The sequence below is a fragment of the Dipodomys merriami genome, unplaced genomic scaffold (assembly GCF_024711535.1).
Source record: "Dipodomys merriami isolate MVZ:Mamm:240054 unplaced genomic scaffold, mDipMer1.0.p SCAF_400, whole genome shotgun sequence".
NCBI classification, from domain to species: Eukaryota; Metazoa; Chordata; class Mammalia; order Rodentia; family Heteromyidae; genus Dipodomys; species Dipodomys merriami.
In genome coordinates, this window is record NW_027205605.1 from 836,450 (window position 1) to 855,792 (window position 19,343).

A 19,343-nucleotide genomic window follows, 5' to 3' on the forward strand; every position below is an offset into this window, starting at 1 on the left:
GCGCATGCGCACACACACACACACACACACACACACACACACGCACGCACATATACACACACACACACACATATACACACACACACACATATACACACACACACATACACACACACACACATATACACACACACACACACACATACACAAAGAAAACAAAAAACCTTTGGGACAGTAATAAATAGTAATAAATGAACAAATGTTACTTTTTTTTAATTCCTCATAGGAAAATCCTGTTTGAAAACAGAATTGCAATTTTCTGACTATTACTGTCTCCTTGCTGTCCACGTGCTCATTGATGTATGGAGAGAAACAAGTGAGTCTGATAATTTCAATGTTACTTTTGTTTTTGTTTTTTTGTCCTTTGGATTGAACTATTTGCAGTATGCTTTGCCAGCTGTTACATCATTATCTTCGGTTTTGTCCTGGGGCTTGAACTCAGGGACTGGGCGTTCTCCCTAGGCTTTTGTGCTCAAGGCTAGTTAGTGCTCTACCACTTTGAGCCACACCTCCATTTCTGGCTTATTGGTAGTTAAGAGTCTCATGGACTTTCCTGCCTCAGCTGGCTTTGAACCTCCATTTTTAGATCAGCCTGGATTACAGGTGTGAGCCACTAGAACTCAGTTCTGATTCCTTTTTTTTAATGACTGTAAGTACTGGATTCTCTCCTTAGGATGTAACTCAAGAATTGCTTCATGCTTTTAGGTCTTTCTTGTACTCTTCAGTGGCTCTAATAGAGGAATCAAGACTTAAATTTATCCTGCTACCTGTAATCAGGATGATTTTAAGTTCATACATCTCTAGTTTGTTTCCAGGTGTGTTTGAATAATACAAAGCTATGATAATGGCAATATGATAAGTAGATGGAACAGAATGGGCCTATTTACCTAAGACAGTTTTATATACACAGATGTACATTTTTTGGAGTAAGTTCTGATGTATTTATTTATTTATTATTTTTTGTGCCAGTCCTGGGCTTGAACTCAGGGCCTGAACTTTTTCACTTAAGGCTACCACTCTACCACTTGAGCCACAGCTCCACTTCTGGCTTTTTGGTGGTTAATTGGTGATTAAAAATTTCACAGACTTTCCTACCTGGGCTGGCTTCAAACCACATTATTCAGATTTCAGCCTCTTAAGTAGCTAGGATTGTAGTCTTGAGCCCACCGGTGCCCAGTAACTCTTGAGTTTTTTGTAGAGGGCATATTTAAGAATTAGCTTAACAATTGAGGGGCTATTAGGGAAATTTCCTATTTCAGTTCACAGGTTTATAACTAAAATTGATTACTTGCTACCTAAAATTATTTGTGGAGTACTTAAGGGAGGTGATGGTATCAAAGGGTTTTTCTTTATTTGTTTTGAGAAACTCTGCTGTCAAGATCAGGGGATAATGATCTACTCTGGTTTTAGGTGATGAGACTGCGGTGTGGCAGGCCCTGACTTTGCTGGAAGAAGGGTTAGCCCACAGCCCTTCCAACGCTCAGTTCAAATTGCTGCTTGTTCGAATCTACTGTATGCTGGGTGCATTTGAACCGGTGGTGGATCTTTACTCCAGCCTCGATGCTAAACATATCCAGCATGATACCATTGGGTTGGTAGTATATACTCTGAGTAATGGGCAGGCAGCCACCTCAGCAAGGCAATGTAGGATTCTGACTAGATTTGAGCAGTACAACTGCTCATGATGTTAATTTAGCACCTACTATGACTTGTTGCAGATCATCTATCACCCAGGATTTTATGATAATTTAAAATTTTGCATTTATTAAATGGTCACATTTTTTCCCCCAAGGACAGCATCCAGCTACATACAGTTTCTTTTTGATGCTAATGATTAAACCCAGGGCCTTTTAATGCTATGTGTGCTGACAAGCTATATGTATTCTGGGGGGGCGGGGGGGTGTCTTGAACTCTGAGCCTTGGTGCTGTCCCTAAGAGCTTTTTATTCAAGGTTAGTATGCTACCATTTGAACCACAGCATCACTTCTGGCTTTTTCTGTGATTAATTGGAGATAAGAGACTCATGGATTTTCCTGCCTGGGCAGACTTCTAATGTGAACCTCAGATCTCAGTCTCCTGAGTAGCTAGGATTCTAGGTGTGAGCCACCTGTGCCTGACTCAAACTATATGTATTTTGAACCTTCTTTTTTTGTGTGCCAGAACTGGGGCTTTTGCTCTTGCTTGGCTTTTTCCCTCATGGTTTGACTCTGTTCCTCAACCTATTTCTAGTTTTTTTTTTTTTTTTTTTTTTTGGGGTCCGGTCGTGGGGCCTGAACTCTGGGCCTGGGCGCTGTCCCTCAGCTCTTCAGCTCAAGGCTAGCGCTCTACCACTTGAGCCACAGTGCCACTTCCGGCTTTTTCTTTTTGCTTATGTGGTGCTGAGGAATCGAACCCAGGGCCTCATGCATGCAAAGCAAGCGCTCTACCACTGAGCCACCTTCCCAGCCCCTAGTTCAGACTTTTTGCTGGTTAATTGGAAGGTAAGAGTCTCTCAGCTTTGTCTGCCTTGATCTGCAGATCTCAGCCTCCTGAGTAGCCAGGATTCACAAGTGTGAACCACCAGTACTTGGCTTCATATCTTATTGTTTTGATGGTACTAAGGTTTAAACTAGGGCCTGTACTTGTTAGGCAGGCAGTCTTTTTTTTTGGGTCGGTCGTGGGACTTGAACTCTGGGCCTGGGCGCTGTCCCTCAGCTCTTCAGCTCAAGGCGAGAACTCTACCACTTGAGCTACAGCGCCACTTCCGGGTTTCTGGTGGTTTATTGGAGATAGGAGTCTCACGGTCTCTCCTGCCCGGGCTGGCTTTGAACCACGATCCTCAGATCTCAGCCTCCTGAGTAGCTAGGATTACAGGCGTGAGCCACCAGCGCCCGGCCAGGCAGTCTTTTATTTGAGCGATGTTGCCAGCCTTATTTGAGTAGTGATTTTTTTGTTTGAATTTTCCTGGATCATGATTCTTCGTATTTATGCTTCATAATAGCTAGGATAGCTGGAATGACAGACATGTACCACAATGTCTAGCTTTTGTTGGTTGAGATGAAGTCTTATGAACTTTTTGCCTGGGTTGGCCTTTAACCTTGATCCTGTTGATCTTAGCCTTGAGTAGCCAGGACTAAACACTTGAGCCACTCTATCCAGCAGCACATTATTTTGAAGTCTTCTTTCTCATTGAAATAGAGATATGTACTTTATTATCCTGAGATATCCTTTTATATGTATACATACATACATATTTGTTTTGTGTGTATACTATATGCATACATATTTGTGTTTATGTCATACACAATACACATATACTTCTTATTGAGACATCCTTTCAGATTTGGGTTTTGGCTATTATTACTTGAGGTCATTTAATGTCCCTTACAGTGATGTTTAAGAAGTCAGCATTAGCCAGGCACCAGTGTCTAATCCTAGGTGCTCAGGGGGCTGAGATCTGAGAATCACAGTTCGGAGCCAGCCGGAGCAGAAAAGTTTTCAGGAGACTCTTTATCACCACTCAGAAAGCATAAGTGGGTGTGTGGCTCAAAAGTGGTAGAGCAAATAGCTTTGACCAAAAAAATAGCTCAGGGACAGCCCCTAGTCCCTGATTCAAGCCCCACAGCTGATCGGGGCAGAAGTGGGGAAAAGACAGCATTATGTTTTCTTACAAGTTTTGTGTTCTATTCATCATTGAGGAAAAGAAAGTATTGCATAGAACTTTAGGTTTCCCATAAAACCAAATGAACTTTGATTTTTATTTTTTAATTTATTTCTGTGTATTAGTTTATTTTGGTTGGAGACCTTGCATAGTATGCCTTGCCATAGTAATTTGAAGCATGTATTTGCCACCAGAGTTAGAAAATGTGTTTTGTTTTTTTTTTTCTTTTCTCTCATCTAGTTATCTTTTGACCCGGTACGCCGCATCCCTAGGTCAATACGCTGCTGCCTCCCAGTCCTGTAACTTCGCACTCAGGTTTTTCCACTCCAACCAGAAAGATGTAAGTGAAAAGCCATTTCTTCTACTGACTGACATGGTTTCAAAGTTCACTACCTGTGTCTCGAGGACACGTGCTACGGCTCCCTGCTGTAGTACTGTCAGGTGTCCTTAGGCTAGGTCCTTCGGAAAGAGGTAGACTTAATTGTGTATGTTGAAATGTGGATATGTTCAATGGAGTCCTTGGAAAGTCACACTGAAAACGGATATTTAACAGACTAAGAAGTGTTTTGCCTCTCAGATGTGTCTTTGAGAGCCTTTCTCTAAGGCTATAGTGTAGCCCGGAAGCTTGGAGCCTGGGATGCCGTGGAATTGTCTGCTAGCGCCTGGTTCCTGTTACCTTAATTTGTGAAGTTCACTGTGCTCTGTGCCAATGGTGCATGCAGTTAGAATTAGAGGTAATGTATGTAGGATTATGAAGCTGATCAGTTGAAGGACTTTTAAGGAAACCTTGGTCAATTGTATTTTGTAACTGAGAGCTTCTTTGTGCCATAATTCCAGGATGGGACTTGGACTGTAGGTTTACTGCAAGCCAACTTGGGCGCCAAGTTGGGTTAAGTGGAGGTTTTGGGGGAAAAATAATAATGCTGTCAGTCAGCTACCCTTGGTCTAGCTACACAAGAAGTAGGTGAGGTCACTGCCAGCTTGGTTTTCACATCTCCTGCCTGGAACTTGGGGGTGCTGGATATTTGCCCATAGCTTTCCATTCTTATGTTCTCTCTGCAGCTGAGGAATTTACCTTCTGGAGATCTTCTTGGAAGCATTCTTGAATTTTTAAAAACGCTTTTTAACTATAAAAGCCATGGCTGTTTTATTTGCCATCGGGTTCTTCAGTGGAGTGTATTACATGGAAGGCAGTGCAGAAGCATTGCTAAATACAGGTTCCTTGTTCCCAGTTTCTGGTGGTTATGTTCTAACAGACTTTAGGGCCTGGCCTCCATGAGTGGAGCGGCAAAGGAGAGCTTGAGGCATGTAGGAGACAGGGCCTCTCAGACCCTTCTCCCTGTTACTCGGTGACTGATAGCTGATCAGACACAGCTTCTGACTAGGGAGAATAGGAAGTGCATATCAGCCCCTGAGCACAAGGCTTGACCTGGAGGCAGGTTGGTGTCCCTTACAACATTGGGTCTGTAAATCTCTTCATGTAGGTGGGTGGCTGAGGCTGAGTTTTCACTCCTGTCCAGTCAGTGTCTGTGCTTGCCTTCTTAGGTTTTCAAGGAATTTCATTTGTTGAAAATCAAAAGAAGTAGTTTCATCAAATCTCATGATTTTGGCTTTCCTTCTGCGTTTATGAGGAGGTTAAAAATATATTTGATTTACTTGCGTGGTGTGTGCATGCTAGTTTTGGGGATTGAACTCAGGGCCTTGAGCTCTTGCTAGGTTTTTTTACCTTTTTTGCTTATGGTTGATACTCTACCACTTGGGTCATGCTTCCATTTCCAGCTGATTAATGAGGCATAAGAGTGGAGGCTGTGTCTTCCTGAGCCAACCCTCCGACCTTAGCCTTTTGAGTAGCTAGGATTACAGGTGTAAGCCTCTGATGCCTCCTTGTTCAGTGGTAGATTTTCCTATCCAAAAAATGACTGAAATGTTTGTACTTATATTGTACTTGTATTCATAAAGGTTATTGTTTAGGGTCTGATGTCCATGCACTTTGCTATTTTTTAGAGTAACCAGGGTTCATTTCAGGACTTTCTCCGGGATCTAAGTAGCCTCACCAGTAAATAAGTTGTAGGTTACGGACACCATACTCCACTCAAAAGTCTTCACAGTGCCTGTGGCTTCTGGGTTTGCCTGCAGTTCCCGTGGGGGCCGTCCTCTCCCATAGCGGCACTTCCCCAATTCCTTGTCTGGCTCTGCAGCGGTACTTTGCTGCTGTGTTTAAGGAGGACTATCTAAATGACACAAGTGGGGAGTTACACCGCCTGGTCTTTTTTTGAAACGAATATATGTTTCTTCCTAAAGTGGTATTTCATGGACCACTCAGAAATAAAACTGCCCCTATGCTTGGCGAAGGATGGGTTTTCTCCTTTAACCATAGCATATTTTGGAGCTGGAGTTTATAAATGTGCTTGGAATTGCAAAAATCATATATCTTATCTCGATTACTCAATCAAATATTCCCAGTTTTTTCCAGTTGTAACTCCCTATTGCAAGAGCTGGTAATAAAGCTTGCGCTGTTTTCTAAGCCCAGGGGCTGTAGGATTGACTAACGTACTGGCCTCCGCTTGATGGGGCATTTCACTGTCCTCCATCAAGCTAGAAGGTGCAGTTGAGCTTTTTTCAGATAGTCCTTCTTTAAACATACAGGATCACAAGTAATCTTTTTAATTTTCTTGTGTCCGTCCGTCTTTAATTTCTCCAGATACTGCAGGCAAACAGCTCGCCGAGGTGTCCCATGGGGGTTTAAAAGCCGCATCGAATGCAGTTGAATTAGCAGCGCCCGCGGCGCAATCCCGCGGCCTGAAATGAACCCTGCGAGGCTGTGTATCAGAGGGTATGTTGTTGACTATTGGCCTATTTTCCTACTTGGCAAATTACTGAGACACAATAGAGCTGGGGGTCGAGCTGACAAGCTGAGGCTATGCAAAAGGCCAGCTTTTCTAGAAAGGATCTTTGTTGGGAAAAGTTTTGAGCTAAATCTTTTTCTTGGCCAAAAAGGTGACCACTGTCTTCTGATCCTGATGGCATAGGCCCATTTCCGTGAAATGTTCTTCCCTGAGCGTGCCTTTGATGTTGCCAGGATTCCCATGGAAATTCCCATTGACAATTCTTTATCTTGCCTCTGTTCTGTACCATTTCATGTATCCATTTTTAATCTCGATTAAAATGCTTGTGGCGAGTGTTCCTTTTACTTGGAAATCTCAAGCAGAGATCTTGGGTAGTCTGGACGCATAGAAAGTTGGTTGTGGAAGGAAGTCTTTGTCAGAACGGATTCTGACATGAGTTTTTATGAATCTTTGTAGTGTCTTCTATCCTGAAAGAATGCAAATCTGCCCTGTGTGTCTGGTGCTGTGTTCAAAAAGAAAGAAACAGAGATCAGCCTTTTTTTGAAGGAAATTCGTTTTCACTCTGGGTGGGGTGTGGCTATATTATTCTGGCATCCTTGGAATCTTTGTATAAAAATGTAGATTATTGTGATGCAGACAGACATGGAGTAAATCCCTTCCAGAATGGCACAATGGGCCTTTTGACTGACACCATCAGTCCTGCTGCACTGAGAGGCAGGATTGCCCAATCTGTGAGATGCTAGCCATACCTACTACCATTGGGCCACTGTGGTTGGGAACACTAAGAAAAGGGACAGTTGACTCAGCTACTAAAGGAAGAAAAATACTATTTTTTAAAGCTCGGTGACCAAGACCTTTAAAGATCAGATTCAAAGCCTTACTTTTAGCCACAAGTATTGTGTTTTTGCTGACCAAAAATAGAAGCGTTGCTTACATTGTCTGACTTGTGAAATATTTACACGAAGGTGATATCTTTCCTTCTTAGACCTCAGAATATATCATTCAAGCTTACAAATATGGTGCATTTGAGAAGATCCCAGAGTTTATCGCTTTTAGGAACAGGCTGAATAATTCTCTTCATTTTGCACAAGTCCGTACTGAACGGATGCTGTTAGACCTTCTACTTGAAGCAAATATGTAAGTATTTCATAAGGAACTTACAGTCACAGAAGCTAAGGGGTTAGATCTGATGCTCCAAGCCACTATGGGTATCATTGCCATTTAAATTGAGGAAAAATGGGGTGGGAGTAAGAGTGTGGAAATGGAACCACAGACTCTTGAGCCTGTCGTGAAGAATCGTGGAGCAGTTACATCTCGCACAGAGCTGCATTCTGTGGTCCTCATGTCCTGGTCCATATATACTCACCAGGTTCCCCTCTTCTACAAGCAGGGCTCTCAGAAGTTAGTGCTGGTCTTTGTCTTGGTTGGACTTAAGAAGTATTTATCTTGCTGTGTTGTATTTTATTTTATGTGAGCCTTACTCCTTAGCTTCTTTTCCTCTTCCCCCTTTTTTCTTTGTAATGAAAAAAAAGTCCTAATTTTTTATGACTGCTTTGTTATGGAAATAAAACATAATTATCTTTATTACAGATCGAGCAGCTTAGCAGAAAGTATAAAATCAATGAATCTTAGGCCAGAAGAAGATGACATTCCATGGGAAGATTTGCGAGACAACAGAGACCTAAATGTTTTTTTCAGCTGGGATCCAAAAGACAGGTAACTGGAACTCAACCTCAAGAATTAGTTTTGAAAGAATCAGGATGGATCTAAGATTTACATGAAAAAGTGAATAAAAGGCTCCTTTTGATGTAAATGTGGTATGTTGTTGGGATCAGAAAATGTAAGTAAAGCCAGATAAATAAGATATGTCTCACCCTATATTAGGACTGTGGCTAATCTAAAGGTTAGATATATTTCACAGCTCAGATCAGAATAAATTCCAGATGGATTAATAGGCTCAACGCCAATTTTTAAGCAATGGCTGTTGTTCTTGGAATTTGGTAGCTATCTTACTCTGTTTATTTTTTTTGGGGGGGGGTGGGGGGTGCCAGTACCAAGATTGAACTCAGGGTCTGGGTGCTCTCCTTTAGCTTTTTTGCTCAGAACTGTAGCTCTACTGGCAAGAACTTTTTTTTTTTTTTTGGTCGGTCATGGGGCTTGAACTCTAGGCCTGAGCGCTGTCCCTCAGTTCTTCAGCTCAAGGCTAGTACTCTCCACTTGAGCCACAGTTCCACTTCCGGTTTTCTGGTGGTTTTTATTAGAGATAAGAGTTTCACGGCCTTTCCTTCCAGGCTGGCTTTGAACCCCTCAACCTCCTGAGTAGCTAAGATTACAGGCGTGAACCACTGGTGCCTGGATTTTTTTTTTTTGGTGGGGGGGCAAGTCCTGGGGCTTGAACTCAGGGCCTGGGCTCTAGCCTTGAGCCTCTATCATGTAGTATTTTAAACATCAGAGAAAAAAAAATCTTAAGAGAAAGAATGACTCATTAGGTAGGTTATCATGCCCATTTTATTGACAGTAAAATTAACGGGAATCAGTAGTTTCTCTGCTTGTCTAAAATCAGTCAGACAGTAAATGAAAGTTGAGAGACTATTCAGAGGCATCTTGGTGAAAGTGATATTGAAAGGTTTGAAGGCAACAGGTTAGAATAAAACAGATGGTCTGGGATGTTTCTGTTTAAGGGATGTTTCTGAAGAACATAAGAGACTTTCCTTGGAAGAAGAGACCCTGTGGTTAAGGATCCGCTCCCTCACATTAAGGCTTATTAGTGGACTTCCCAGCCTCAACCACCCCATGGAGCCAAAGAACTCTGAGAAAAGTGCTGAGAATGGTGTGTCCTCCCGGATTGATATTCTCCGCTTGCTCCTTCAACAGCTGGAGGTAGCTGTGGAAATGGGAAAGAGATTCATTGAGAAGGAAATTCAGGTATCAATATATATTTGCCATTTACAGTACTTACACTCAGACTTTCTTTTAAAAGATAGGACTTTGAGTTGTTTTTTTTTTTTTTTTTTTGGTTGATTGTGGGGCTTGAGCTCTGCGCCTGGGCATTGTCCCTCAAGCCCTCACCACTTGAGCCACAACGCCACTTCTGGTTTTCTGGTGATTTATTGGAGATAAGAGTCTCAGTCTGGGCTGGCTTTGAACCTGTCTTCTCAGATCTCAGCCTCCTGAGTAGCTAGGATTACAGGCATGAGCCACCAGGGCCCGGGCAGATTGAGTTTTACCTAATAGTTTATAGTGTCTTCTTAACTTGCATGGATTAAAGGACAGCATTGTTTCTCATTTCAGTATCCTTTCCTTGGTCCTGTACCCACCAGAATGAGTGGATTCTTTAATTCTGGCTGTTCCCAATGCCAGATAAGTTCCTTTTATCTCATTAATGATATTTATGAGCTGGATACCAATGGTTTAGGTAAGTATACACATGTACTTTCTTGTTGTTTTTTTTGCCAGTGAAAACCTAGTAATGAATAAAATTTAAGTTTTCACATTTAGAAACAGGTGCAGTAGATAGATGCAAGGTGGAAATTGTTCTGGAAATATCTGACAGGTTTCAAAGCGCTACGTGAGAGGTCATCTCTGTGTTAAAGTTGTGTTAGATCTAAAAGGGGAAGAGCTTCTAGGTACTTCTAGATATTCTTTTTTTTTTTTCTTGGGTCCGTTTGTGGGGCCTGAACTCTGGGCTGGGCGCTATCCCTCAGCTCTTCAGCTCAAGGCTAGTGCTCTACCACTTGAGCCACAGCGCCACTTCCAGCTTTTTTCTTTTTGCTTATGTGGTGCTGAGGAATCAAACTCAGGGCCTCAGGCATGCAAGGCAAGCGCTCTACCACTGAGCCACCTTCCCAGCCCCTCTAGATATTCTTGAACTTTCACATTGAATTGTATTTTTTGGTCAGACGTGGGATTTTTGAACTCTGAGCCTGGGTGCTGTCCCTGAGCTTTTCAGTTCAAAGCAAGTACTCTAGCAGTAGAGCCACAGTGCCACTTCTGGTTTTCTGGTGATTAATTGGAGATAAGAGTCTCATGGACGTGCCTGCCCTGGCTGGCTTTGAACTGTGATCCTCAGATCTCAGCCTCCTGAGCAACAAGGATTACAGGCATGAGCCACTGGTTCCCAGCTTGATTGTATTTTTAAAATGAAATACTAAACTATCAAAAGCAATTTTGTTTCTGAGTTTTCAGCTCAATGGAGTGTGCTGGCTGGTTGGTTGTGGGACTTGAACTTGTGGCCTGGGCACTGTCCCTGAACTTTCTTGCTCAAGGCTAGTGCCCTACCACTTTGAGCCACAGCACCACCTGCAGTTTTCTGGTGGTTAATTGGAGATAACAGTCTTTCAGACTTTCTTGTGAGGGCTGGCTTTGAATTGTGATCCTCAGATCACAGCTTCCTGAGTAGCTAAAATTCACAGGCATGAGCCACTGGTGCCGACTTGTTTGTATTTTTTTTTTTCCCTAATTGCATATGGTTTGTAGATTCTACAAGCCTAACAGGTTTAAAGTACCCCAATCACATGGATTTCAAATCTTTTTACACAATTTTACATGCTCCTTTGGCAGAAAGGTCATTAGGTGGTACCTAATTTTTTGGTCGATTGTGGGGCCTGAACTCTGGGCCTGGGCACTGTCCCTCAGCTCTTCAGCTCAAAACTAGCACTCTACCACTTGCCACTGCACCACTTTCAGCTTTTTCTGCTTATGTGGTGCTGAGGAATCAAACCTAGGTCCTCATGCATGCAAGGCAAGCGCTCTACCACTGAACCACCTTCTGAGCCCTGGTACCTTTCTTTTTCTTTTCCTTTCCCTCTGTCATTTTCTGCCCTCCCAATCCCCACCATGAATAATGGAATTTAGATGTCTTGTTCTTAGTGATAAAGAAGGTCCTTGCTCATGATTTGTTCCCAGATGTTGATCTTCCTGCTTTATGTTATTTGAAAATCTGAAAAAGGGCTATTTTTTTCCCCCCAATTCTAGAGGATACAGTGGAGATACAGGAACGAGTAGAGAATAGTCTTAAGTATTTACTAGAACAGTTAAAAGGTAAGTAACCCGTGTATTCCTGAATTGTCTATGGATATTAGCAATAGGTTTGTTGTTGTTGTTCTTGGGCCGCTACTGGGCTTAAACTCAGCCTTGTGCTCTCTTGCTTTTTTGCCCATGGCTGGTGCTCTTAACACTTGAGCCTTTCTTCCATCCAGTCTGGTATTTTGCTAATTAATTAAAAATAAGAATCTTTGGATTTGTTCTCAGTAGTACCCTCCTGAGTAGTTAGGATTATTTCTTACATTTATAATCATCACTGAAATTCATGTATTGGGATATTTGGATACTTGATTATTGCTTTGGAATTTAATTTCTAGGAATGAAATTGTTTAGAATTCTAGATCTGTAAGGGCTTTTCTTCTCAAATCATCTTTTACTTTATTGCTGAGATGAAGCATGTCTGAAAAATTAAAAGATAGTCAAGAGTACAGCATCAGACATGGCGTAAAGAGGTGTTTGCACAGTGTACTCTTGGTTATTCAGTCCTTAGTGACACAAGTTCTTACATGTCATTCACTCAGTCTTAAAGTTAATGTGTCCATGACATACCTGAAATGTCTTAGTTAATGTCTAGCCCTAGTATATATAAATTTTAAGGCAATTATTTATATGTGAAGACTATAGACCTGTAATGAATGTGGTTTTTGGTTTCTTTTTTTTTTTTTTTGTCTTTTATGGGACTTGAACTCAGGGCCTGGGAACTGACCCTGAGCTTTTTTAAACTCAAGGCTAGCACTCTACCACTTCTTGTTTTTTGAATAGTTAATTGGAAATAGGAGTCTCCTATCCAGACTAGCTTCCAACTATGATCCTTGGATCTCAGCCTTCTGAGTAGCTAGGATTAAAGGTGTGAGCCACCAGTGCTGGGCCCAACATGTTTTTTTATTGAAAGCTACACTCTGATGTTTGATTTAAGTTGAAATGTGAGATTAAAAGAAATGAAAAGCTTTTTTTTTTTTTTTTTAAGAAACAACTGCTTTGTGGAGAGTTAATTTTATTTTATTTTGGGGGGGGGAGGAGTCCGGTCGTGGGGCCTGAACTCGGGGGGCTGGACGCTGTCCTTCAGCTCAAGGCTAGTGCTCTATCACTTGAGACACAGCGCCACTTCCGGCTTTTTTCTTTTTGCTTATGTGGTGCTGAGGAATCGAACCCAGGACCTCATGCTTGCCTTCCCAGCCCCTAAAAAGCTTTTATAATTCAGTTTATACATTGTATTCTTAAAAGTAGTATTGAATGCCAAGATGAATAAATGTATTTTTCTATTTTCAGATATCTTCAGTAAATGTAAAGGCAACCTCTTAGAAGTTAAGGATGGCAACTTGAAAACACATCCTACTCTTTTAGAAAATCTTGTCTTCTTTGTGGAGGTATGTTTTTGTTCTTTTCATGTTGTTCAGGATTCATTTTTCAACAATAAGCAGGTAATAGCTGCTTTATACCTGCAGTTTCATTTACGTAACCCAGCTCTGATTCATTAAAAAGCAGTTTAAATAATTTTCTTTTTTTTTTGGGGGGGGGGTCCAGTTGTGGGGCCTGAACTCTGGGCCTGGGCACTGTCCCTCAGCTCTTCAGCTCAAGGCTAGTGCTCTATCACTTGAGCCACAGCGCCACTTCCAGCTTTTTTCTTTTTGCTTATGTGGTGCTGAGGAATTGAACCCAGGGCCTCAGGCATGCAAGGCAAGTGCTCTACCACTGAGCCACCTTCCCAGCCCAGTTTAAATAAATTTCTAAATCAATTCCTTTTACAAATCTTAATATTTCATTCAGGTTAGTAGGTAGAACTTTAAAGTTGCTTTGTTCATCTCAGATTCTCCAGAATTACTCTAAGTCTAGCTGTTTTCTCTCTGTTATCCTTTCTGACTCTCCTAGATGTAGTTTAAGGAAATCATTCCAGCTTTTTTTAATTGTTTGCTGTTTACTGAGATACTCTGCAGTATAAAGGAATCTATGGGTTAGTACAGAAGGCACTTGTAGATGGAAAGCTCTTAGACCACATCTACAGCCCCCATCCCCATCCTTTTGCTGTATTTGTTAAATCAGGAGTTCTTTGTTGATATTTAATTGTTTAGGTTATGTTGTTAATTATACAGAGGGGGATATCACTGTTATATTTGCACAGATGTGCTTTTTAGAAAAGGTCTTACTACATAGCCCAGGCTGGCTTCAAATTCATGATCTTTTTATTTCATGCTATAACTATATGTGCTAAACTTCCAAGTGCTAAAACTGTAGGTTTCCATCACCGTTCTTGGCAGTAGAACTTTTTTTTAAATGAGAAGGACCTTGTCATCCAGTATCTTTCCAGTATCCTATTCCTTTTTTTCACTTGTTTTCTTTCCCCCTTTTAGTGTGTAATTTCCTGAAGGCAGTATATACTATTCTAGTGACTAGCACGTGGTGACTGCCTAAGAGATAGGTAGTAAGCAAATAACTAGTAACTACACATATATGTACATATAAACACCGTAACATAGGAAGAGATGTCCAAATGATCAATACAGGGAGAGATACTTCCTGTTCCTCCATAAGTCAAGGTGTGTAGGTAAGATGGTATCTTACCTGGTAAGTGTTTGCAGAGAGCCATATATATATAAAGAACTTTTGGATTCCATGCCTAGGAATTTGGACTTTTTACTGTGTGAGTAGAGAGTTGTAGAACCCCTCTTCTATAGGAATGCTAAAGAAAACCAGAGTGGAGTGGAGGGTGGCTTCGAGCTTGGCAGCCAGTAGAAAGGATAAAGTGTTAGGCTATTACACTAGTCTGAGTAGATAGAGGCCTGGTGACTTAGGTTTTTTGGTTGCTGAAAGAACTTAAAAGGAGGAACAATCTTTTTGGCTCACAGTTTCAGAAGTTTCAGCCCATGGTCATCAGCTTGTGGCTGTGGGCTTCTGTGGGGCAGAATATGGTGGTGGTAGTCACACTAGAGGAGGCTGCTCATCTATGCGGCCAGGAAGCAGAGAGGCAGAAAGGGTAGGGACAGTGGAGTAGGGTTCTCTTCCCATTCAGCAGCCAAGAATCAGTGAGAAAGAGAGGGAGACAGGAAGAGGTGGGACAAGTATACAGACCTGTTTTCCTCCAGTGGGGCCCCACCTCTTAGTTTCCATCTCTTTTCAATAAGGCTGTCGTTACAAATCCATCTGTGGTGTGTGAATCCACTAGTGAAAGCAGTCTATGGTGCAACCACTTCACAGCACTAAGCCTTTAACCCATGAGCTATTTTAGGGAAGACCTCACATGCAACCCTTAACACCTAGATCAACATGTGATTATAGGAAAGAGAGTGGAAATTGACAACAGAAATGGAAAAGATACGTAAATAAGTACCAGTTAGAATTTGTTTAATCCTTTGCCTTTAACTGCCTGATAATCTTGAGTATAATCTTTAATTGATGAATTTGCAAATTTTCCTCTTTCAGACTATTTCTATTATCCTTTGGGTATCCAGTTACTGTGAGAGCATCCTGCGACCGTTCAAACTAAATTTACAAAAAAAGAAAAAGAAGAAAAAAGAAACTAGCATCATCATGGTAGTATCAGAAAATTATGTCACAATCTCATTGCAGGCTGCCTGCCTTTTCTCTCTTCCTCCATGTTGTACAAGTCTTACGGATCTTATAGGCATTCTTTCTCTGAGAGAGAGAGAGAGAGAAAGCAAGAGTGTGTGCGTCTGGGGTTTGAACTCGGCCTTTGTGTGCCAGGCAGGCATTCTATCACTTGAGCCATGCCCCAGCCTTTTTATTTTCATTATTTTTCAAGAAGTGTCTTTGCCAGGGCTGGCCTCCATCCTATTTGTTTCCTACACCGCTGGGCCGACAGTTGCATATTATACCTCTCACGTGCATCACTGTGCCTGGCTGTGCTGTGTTGCTGTCCCAAACTGTGTCTATTTCTGGCGTTGGTTTTTTGTTTTTGCCAATCCTAGGGCTTGAATTCAGAGCCTGGACACTGTCCCTGAGCCCCTCTGTGCTCAAGGCTAGCATTCTACCACTTGAGCCACAGCGCAACTTGTCTTTTTCTGTTTATGTGGTACTGAGGATTGTGGAACCCAGGGCATGCATGCTAGGCAAGCAGTCTGCCACTAAGCCACATTCCTGGCCCTATTTCTGTTGTTAATAGCATCGAGTACTGGTATAATGAAGTTAGTACACATTGTGTAATGTAAACTCTGGAAATGTTTGATAATCTTTTAGCTCCCCTTTAATCTTTTTAATCCCAGCCGCCTGTCTTCACCAGTTTCCAAGACTATGTTACTGGACTTCAGACTTTAATCTCCAATGTTGTGGATCATGTTAAAGGGCTTGAAGCACATCTAATTGCACTTAAGCTTGAAGAACTTATTTTAGAAGATACTTCATTCTCTCTGGTAAGAGATATAGAAAACCAGCAATATTTTTCAGTGTATATAGTTAAATGTTGCCTTTTATCACAAGGAAAAGGTATTCTCTCCTTTGAAGACTGGAGACTAGAAGGTAATTTGGCAGTAGTTTTTTTTTGGGGGGGGGGAGCTTGGTTTAGGGAAGTAGTTCCTTTTTTTTTGGTGGGTAGTCAGGCTGTGGACTCAGGGCCTGGGCACTGTCCCTGAGCCCTTTTCTCAAGGCTAACACTCTACCACTTTTGAGCCACATGACACTTTGGGTTTTCTTCTGATTGGAGAGAAGAGAATCATGGACTTTCCTGCCTGGCTTGGACTCTGTCCCTGAGCCTCTCTTTACTCAAGTGCTCTACCACTTGAGCCACAGCATCACTTCTGCTTTTCTGTGTAGTTTATGGGGAGATGACTTTCCTGCCCCAGCTGGCTTTGAACCATGATCTTCAGATTTCAGCCTCCTAGTAGCCAGGATTATAGGCATGAACCACTTGCATCCGGCTTGAGCCTGTTTGTTTTTGTTTTACCCTTTGACATAGAAAATTCCTGTTCGAATGACACTTGCAGTGAGTTGTTATCTGAGGAATTCTAACTTGTGAGAATGAATTTTGAGCAAGACTGCTTATTTTTTGACTGTCTTTGTAGGAAGAAAGGAAGGTTTCAAAGACTGTTCAAGGGAAGGTGAGAAGCAGTTACCTGCACTCACTCCTGGAGACAGGGGAGCTGCTGAAAAAAAGACTTGAGACCACAAAGAAGCTAAAGATTTAAGAAGGTACAATCCACAGGCCTTGATGACAACAGCTGAAAACGATGAAACCATCTTCCCAGCAAAAGCCACACTAGTTGACCATCGTTTTAATCCAGAACTTCCTCATAAAATGCATGGACTTTGATCGTGAATTAATTTTTTGAGGTATTAAATATGTACAACTGATTAAATTATTGTATATAAAGCAGAAGCAGGAGCCCTGAAGTGGGTTCGACAACTTTTTATACATGTTAATATGTATGTGGCAGCAACAAGAGAACCCCCCCCACACACACACACACTCTTCTTCCCTCCTATCACCAGACACATCTCGGGGAGGTGGTGTTCTACAAAAGCAGCAATGGAACTGAGGTGTAGAGCATCCACTTTGAAGCCGCTGAGTTGCCCTTCCATACTGACAGTAGGAGTTTTGCTCTGTTCCTTGAGCTGTGAGGCAGAAGGCAGTAGAGGAGGCAAGATTGGGATGGATGGAGCCCTCCCACAGCTGCAGTCTCATTCCGAGGCTTCTCAACTCCCAACTCCCACGGAAGCCATGGCAGGTCCACTGAGGGCCTCACAGGAGGCTTGTAATTAGAGCCTGCCATTGAAAGCACCCGTCAAGATGACCACAGGTGCTCGTCTTCAGTCTAATAGTCTTGATAGCCAAGACATCCCCTATCCTAGCTTCTTTGAGAGTTAAGTCTCAGGGAGACAGGAAAAGCTGTTAATTTCCAGCTGTTTTGAGAAGCAGTACAGGTCACTTCATAAGCCTCCTGGAGTCATCCATTTAGCGAAGATAAGAATCACTAGGCTAATGAGAAGGTGTATATAACTTACGTGGTGAGTCAGATACTTAATTCCATTGGTTTTGTGAGTCATCTGTTGCAGGTGGTTCTTATATGTGTGTATATATGCTTGAAAATAAGATATACTTTTTTAGTGTTTTTAAGTCTGGGGTTTGGGAAGGAAGGAATTGTATATTATGGATTTAATCTGGGTTTTAAGTTTTAGGCTGACAAAAGAAATGATTATCTAATGGATTTGATGTTTGATTCACTTTCTCGAGGCTTTGAGACTCACACCAGGATGCTATTTACTTTACCTGCAAGTCTAGTCCCAAGACTGTGGCTCCAGAGGTTTGCCTGGTAGAAAAAGATAAAAATTGCTCTTGAAAATGTTACACAATTTTCAGTTTGACAACTTTTTTTTTGTGTTTGAATCCCTGCTTGTTTTTGGTCTTTGTTACCTGAATATTGAGTTGGTAATTCTGTAATACGAGTGAAGAAATGAATTTGATGAGGAACCGTACGCATCTGGTGGAGGATGGGTCTGGTAGATAAGAACAGCCCTTCCTACATGCTGCTCCAGTGAAATGGGGTCATTTCTAAAGCAACTAAAAGCCAGCTGGGAAAATCTTTACAGAGCCTGCATTTTGTCTTTCATCTTGACTTTCTTAAATTAACAGTTTGATATGGTGATTAAAAACTGTTTAAACTTCATGGGAACTTTTAGAAATTACTCTATGGTCTGTTGGAAAGCCTATACCATTGAGTAATTGTAAAATACTATTTTTGATATAAATTAGTAGACAGTGTCATAGATCCATCCTAAAAGGAAGATCTTAAAAAAGATGAATTGAACATTCTGATTGTGACTCCTTTAACAACATATTTCATGATCTATGGCCTACTTCAGATGGACTGTGTGTGTATGCAGGGAGGGGTTGTATATATGGCACATGTTCTGGGAATGATGTTCCTATACAAATAGAAACGCTCTGAAATCAATCTAGCATGCACTTGGGCTGGCAGTGGTCCTAAGGGCACCGCATGACTAGTGGTCTTTAACCTTTCTCCTGCCCAGGGACATCTAGGACCTCTGCCAGTGTTACTGACACAAAACATTAGACTGGAGTTACGTTCTCTTTGTTACTTGCTGATTTTCCTACTAAATGTAGCTTTTCAGTTAGATCCGATTCTTAACATTTTGAGATAATTGTAAAAAAGAATGAAATTATGCAGAAATAGCTACCTTTTTATCTGTTCTGAAAACTCATGCACTATAAATTGTGTACAGTTAAATATATATACATATACATATATATATATATATATTCTTACGTGAGTAAAACCACCATCTCCCAGCAATTGTATGTCATTGCTATTTGAAGAGAATTCCCAAATAACCCAGTGCTGCTGCTGCTGTTTATGGTTTGTATAGGTTTTTTGTTTTGTTTTTGTGTGGTAAATTCATATTTAAAAAAAAAAAGCTAAGGAAAGAAACCACGACTACTGTTTACAGACTGAAAAATGATTGCTTTTTATACTACTGAGATCCTAAGTTAAGATTCTCCATAGGAAACATTTGGTTTAAATCATATCTCTGTGGATAAAAGGAAGAGACATTTTTAGTGTTCTCCACATAATGGAAGATGTACAAATGCCTAGTTGTGTTGCCCATCAATTTTGTATATTTTCATAATTTTGTTCAAAATTGCATTATATTTTGCAATCACTTACGTTCACTCTGGATTTGTCTTTCATTTTAACTTTTAATATAAAAGGGGTTTCAATGTATCTACAGCCTTGTTATTGAAACTTCCTAATTTGATGTGATTCATTAATATAGGCAGGAAGTCTAGTCTTCCTAAGTGATACATAGGACGTCTTCAAATTGGATGGGTTTATATAAACTTTTAG

General features: G+C 41.3%; 1 protein-coding gene across 1 annotated transcript in view; it reads left to right on the top strand.

The window, feature by feature from the left end:
• Positions 1 to 19,162, top strand: part of LOC138806576 (N-alpha-acetyltransferase 25, NatB auxiliary subunit) — a 48,123-nt gene extending 28,961 nt beyond the window's left edge. The window contains exons 13-24 of the mRNA XM_069992003.1: positions 227 to 316; positions 1,411 to 1,591; positions 3,881 to 3,980; positions 7,472 to 7,623; positions 8,077 to 8,202; positions 9,168 to 9,411; positions 9,778 to 9,901; positions 11,461 to 11,526; positions 12,799 to 12,896; positions 14,947 to 15,057; positions 15,747 to 15,893; positions 16,542 to 19,162. Coding sequence (XP_069848104.1) covers positions 227 to 316; positions 1,411 to 1,591; positions 3,881 to 3,980; positions 7,472 to 7,623; positions 8,077 to 8,202; positions 9,168 to 9,411; positions 9,778 to 9,901; positions 11,461 to 11,526; positions 12,799 to 12,896; positions 14,947 to 15,057; positions 15,747 to 15,893; positions 16,542 to 16,664 — 1,562 coding nt within the window. The 3' untranslated portion in view covers positions 16,665 to 19,162. The remainder of the gene's footprint in view (positions 1 to 226; positions 317 to 1,410; positions 1,592 to 3,880; positions 3,981 to 7,471; positions 7,624 to 8,076; positions 8,203 to 9,167; positions 9,412 to 9,777; positions 9,902 to 11,460; positions 11,527 to 12,798; positions 12,897 to 14,946; positions 15,058 to 15,746; positions 15,894 to 16,541) is intronic.
• Positions 19,163 to 19,343: the final 181 nt, after the last annotated feature.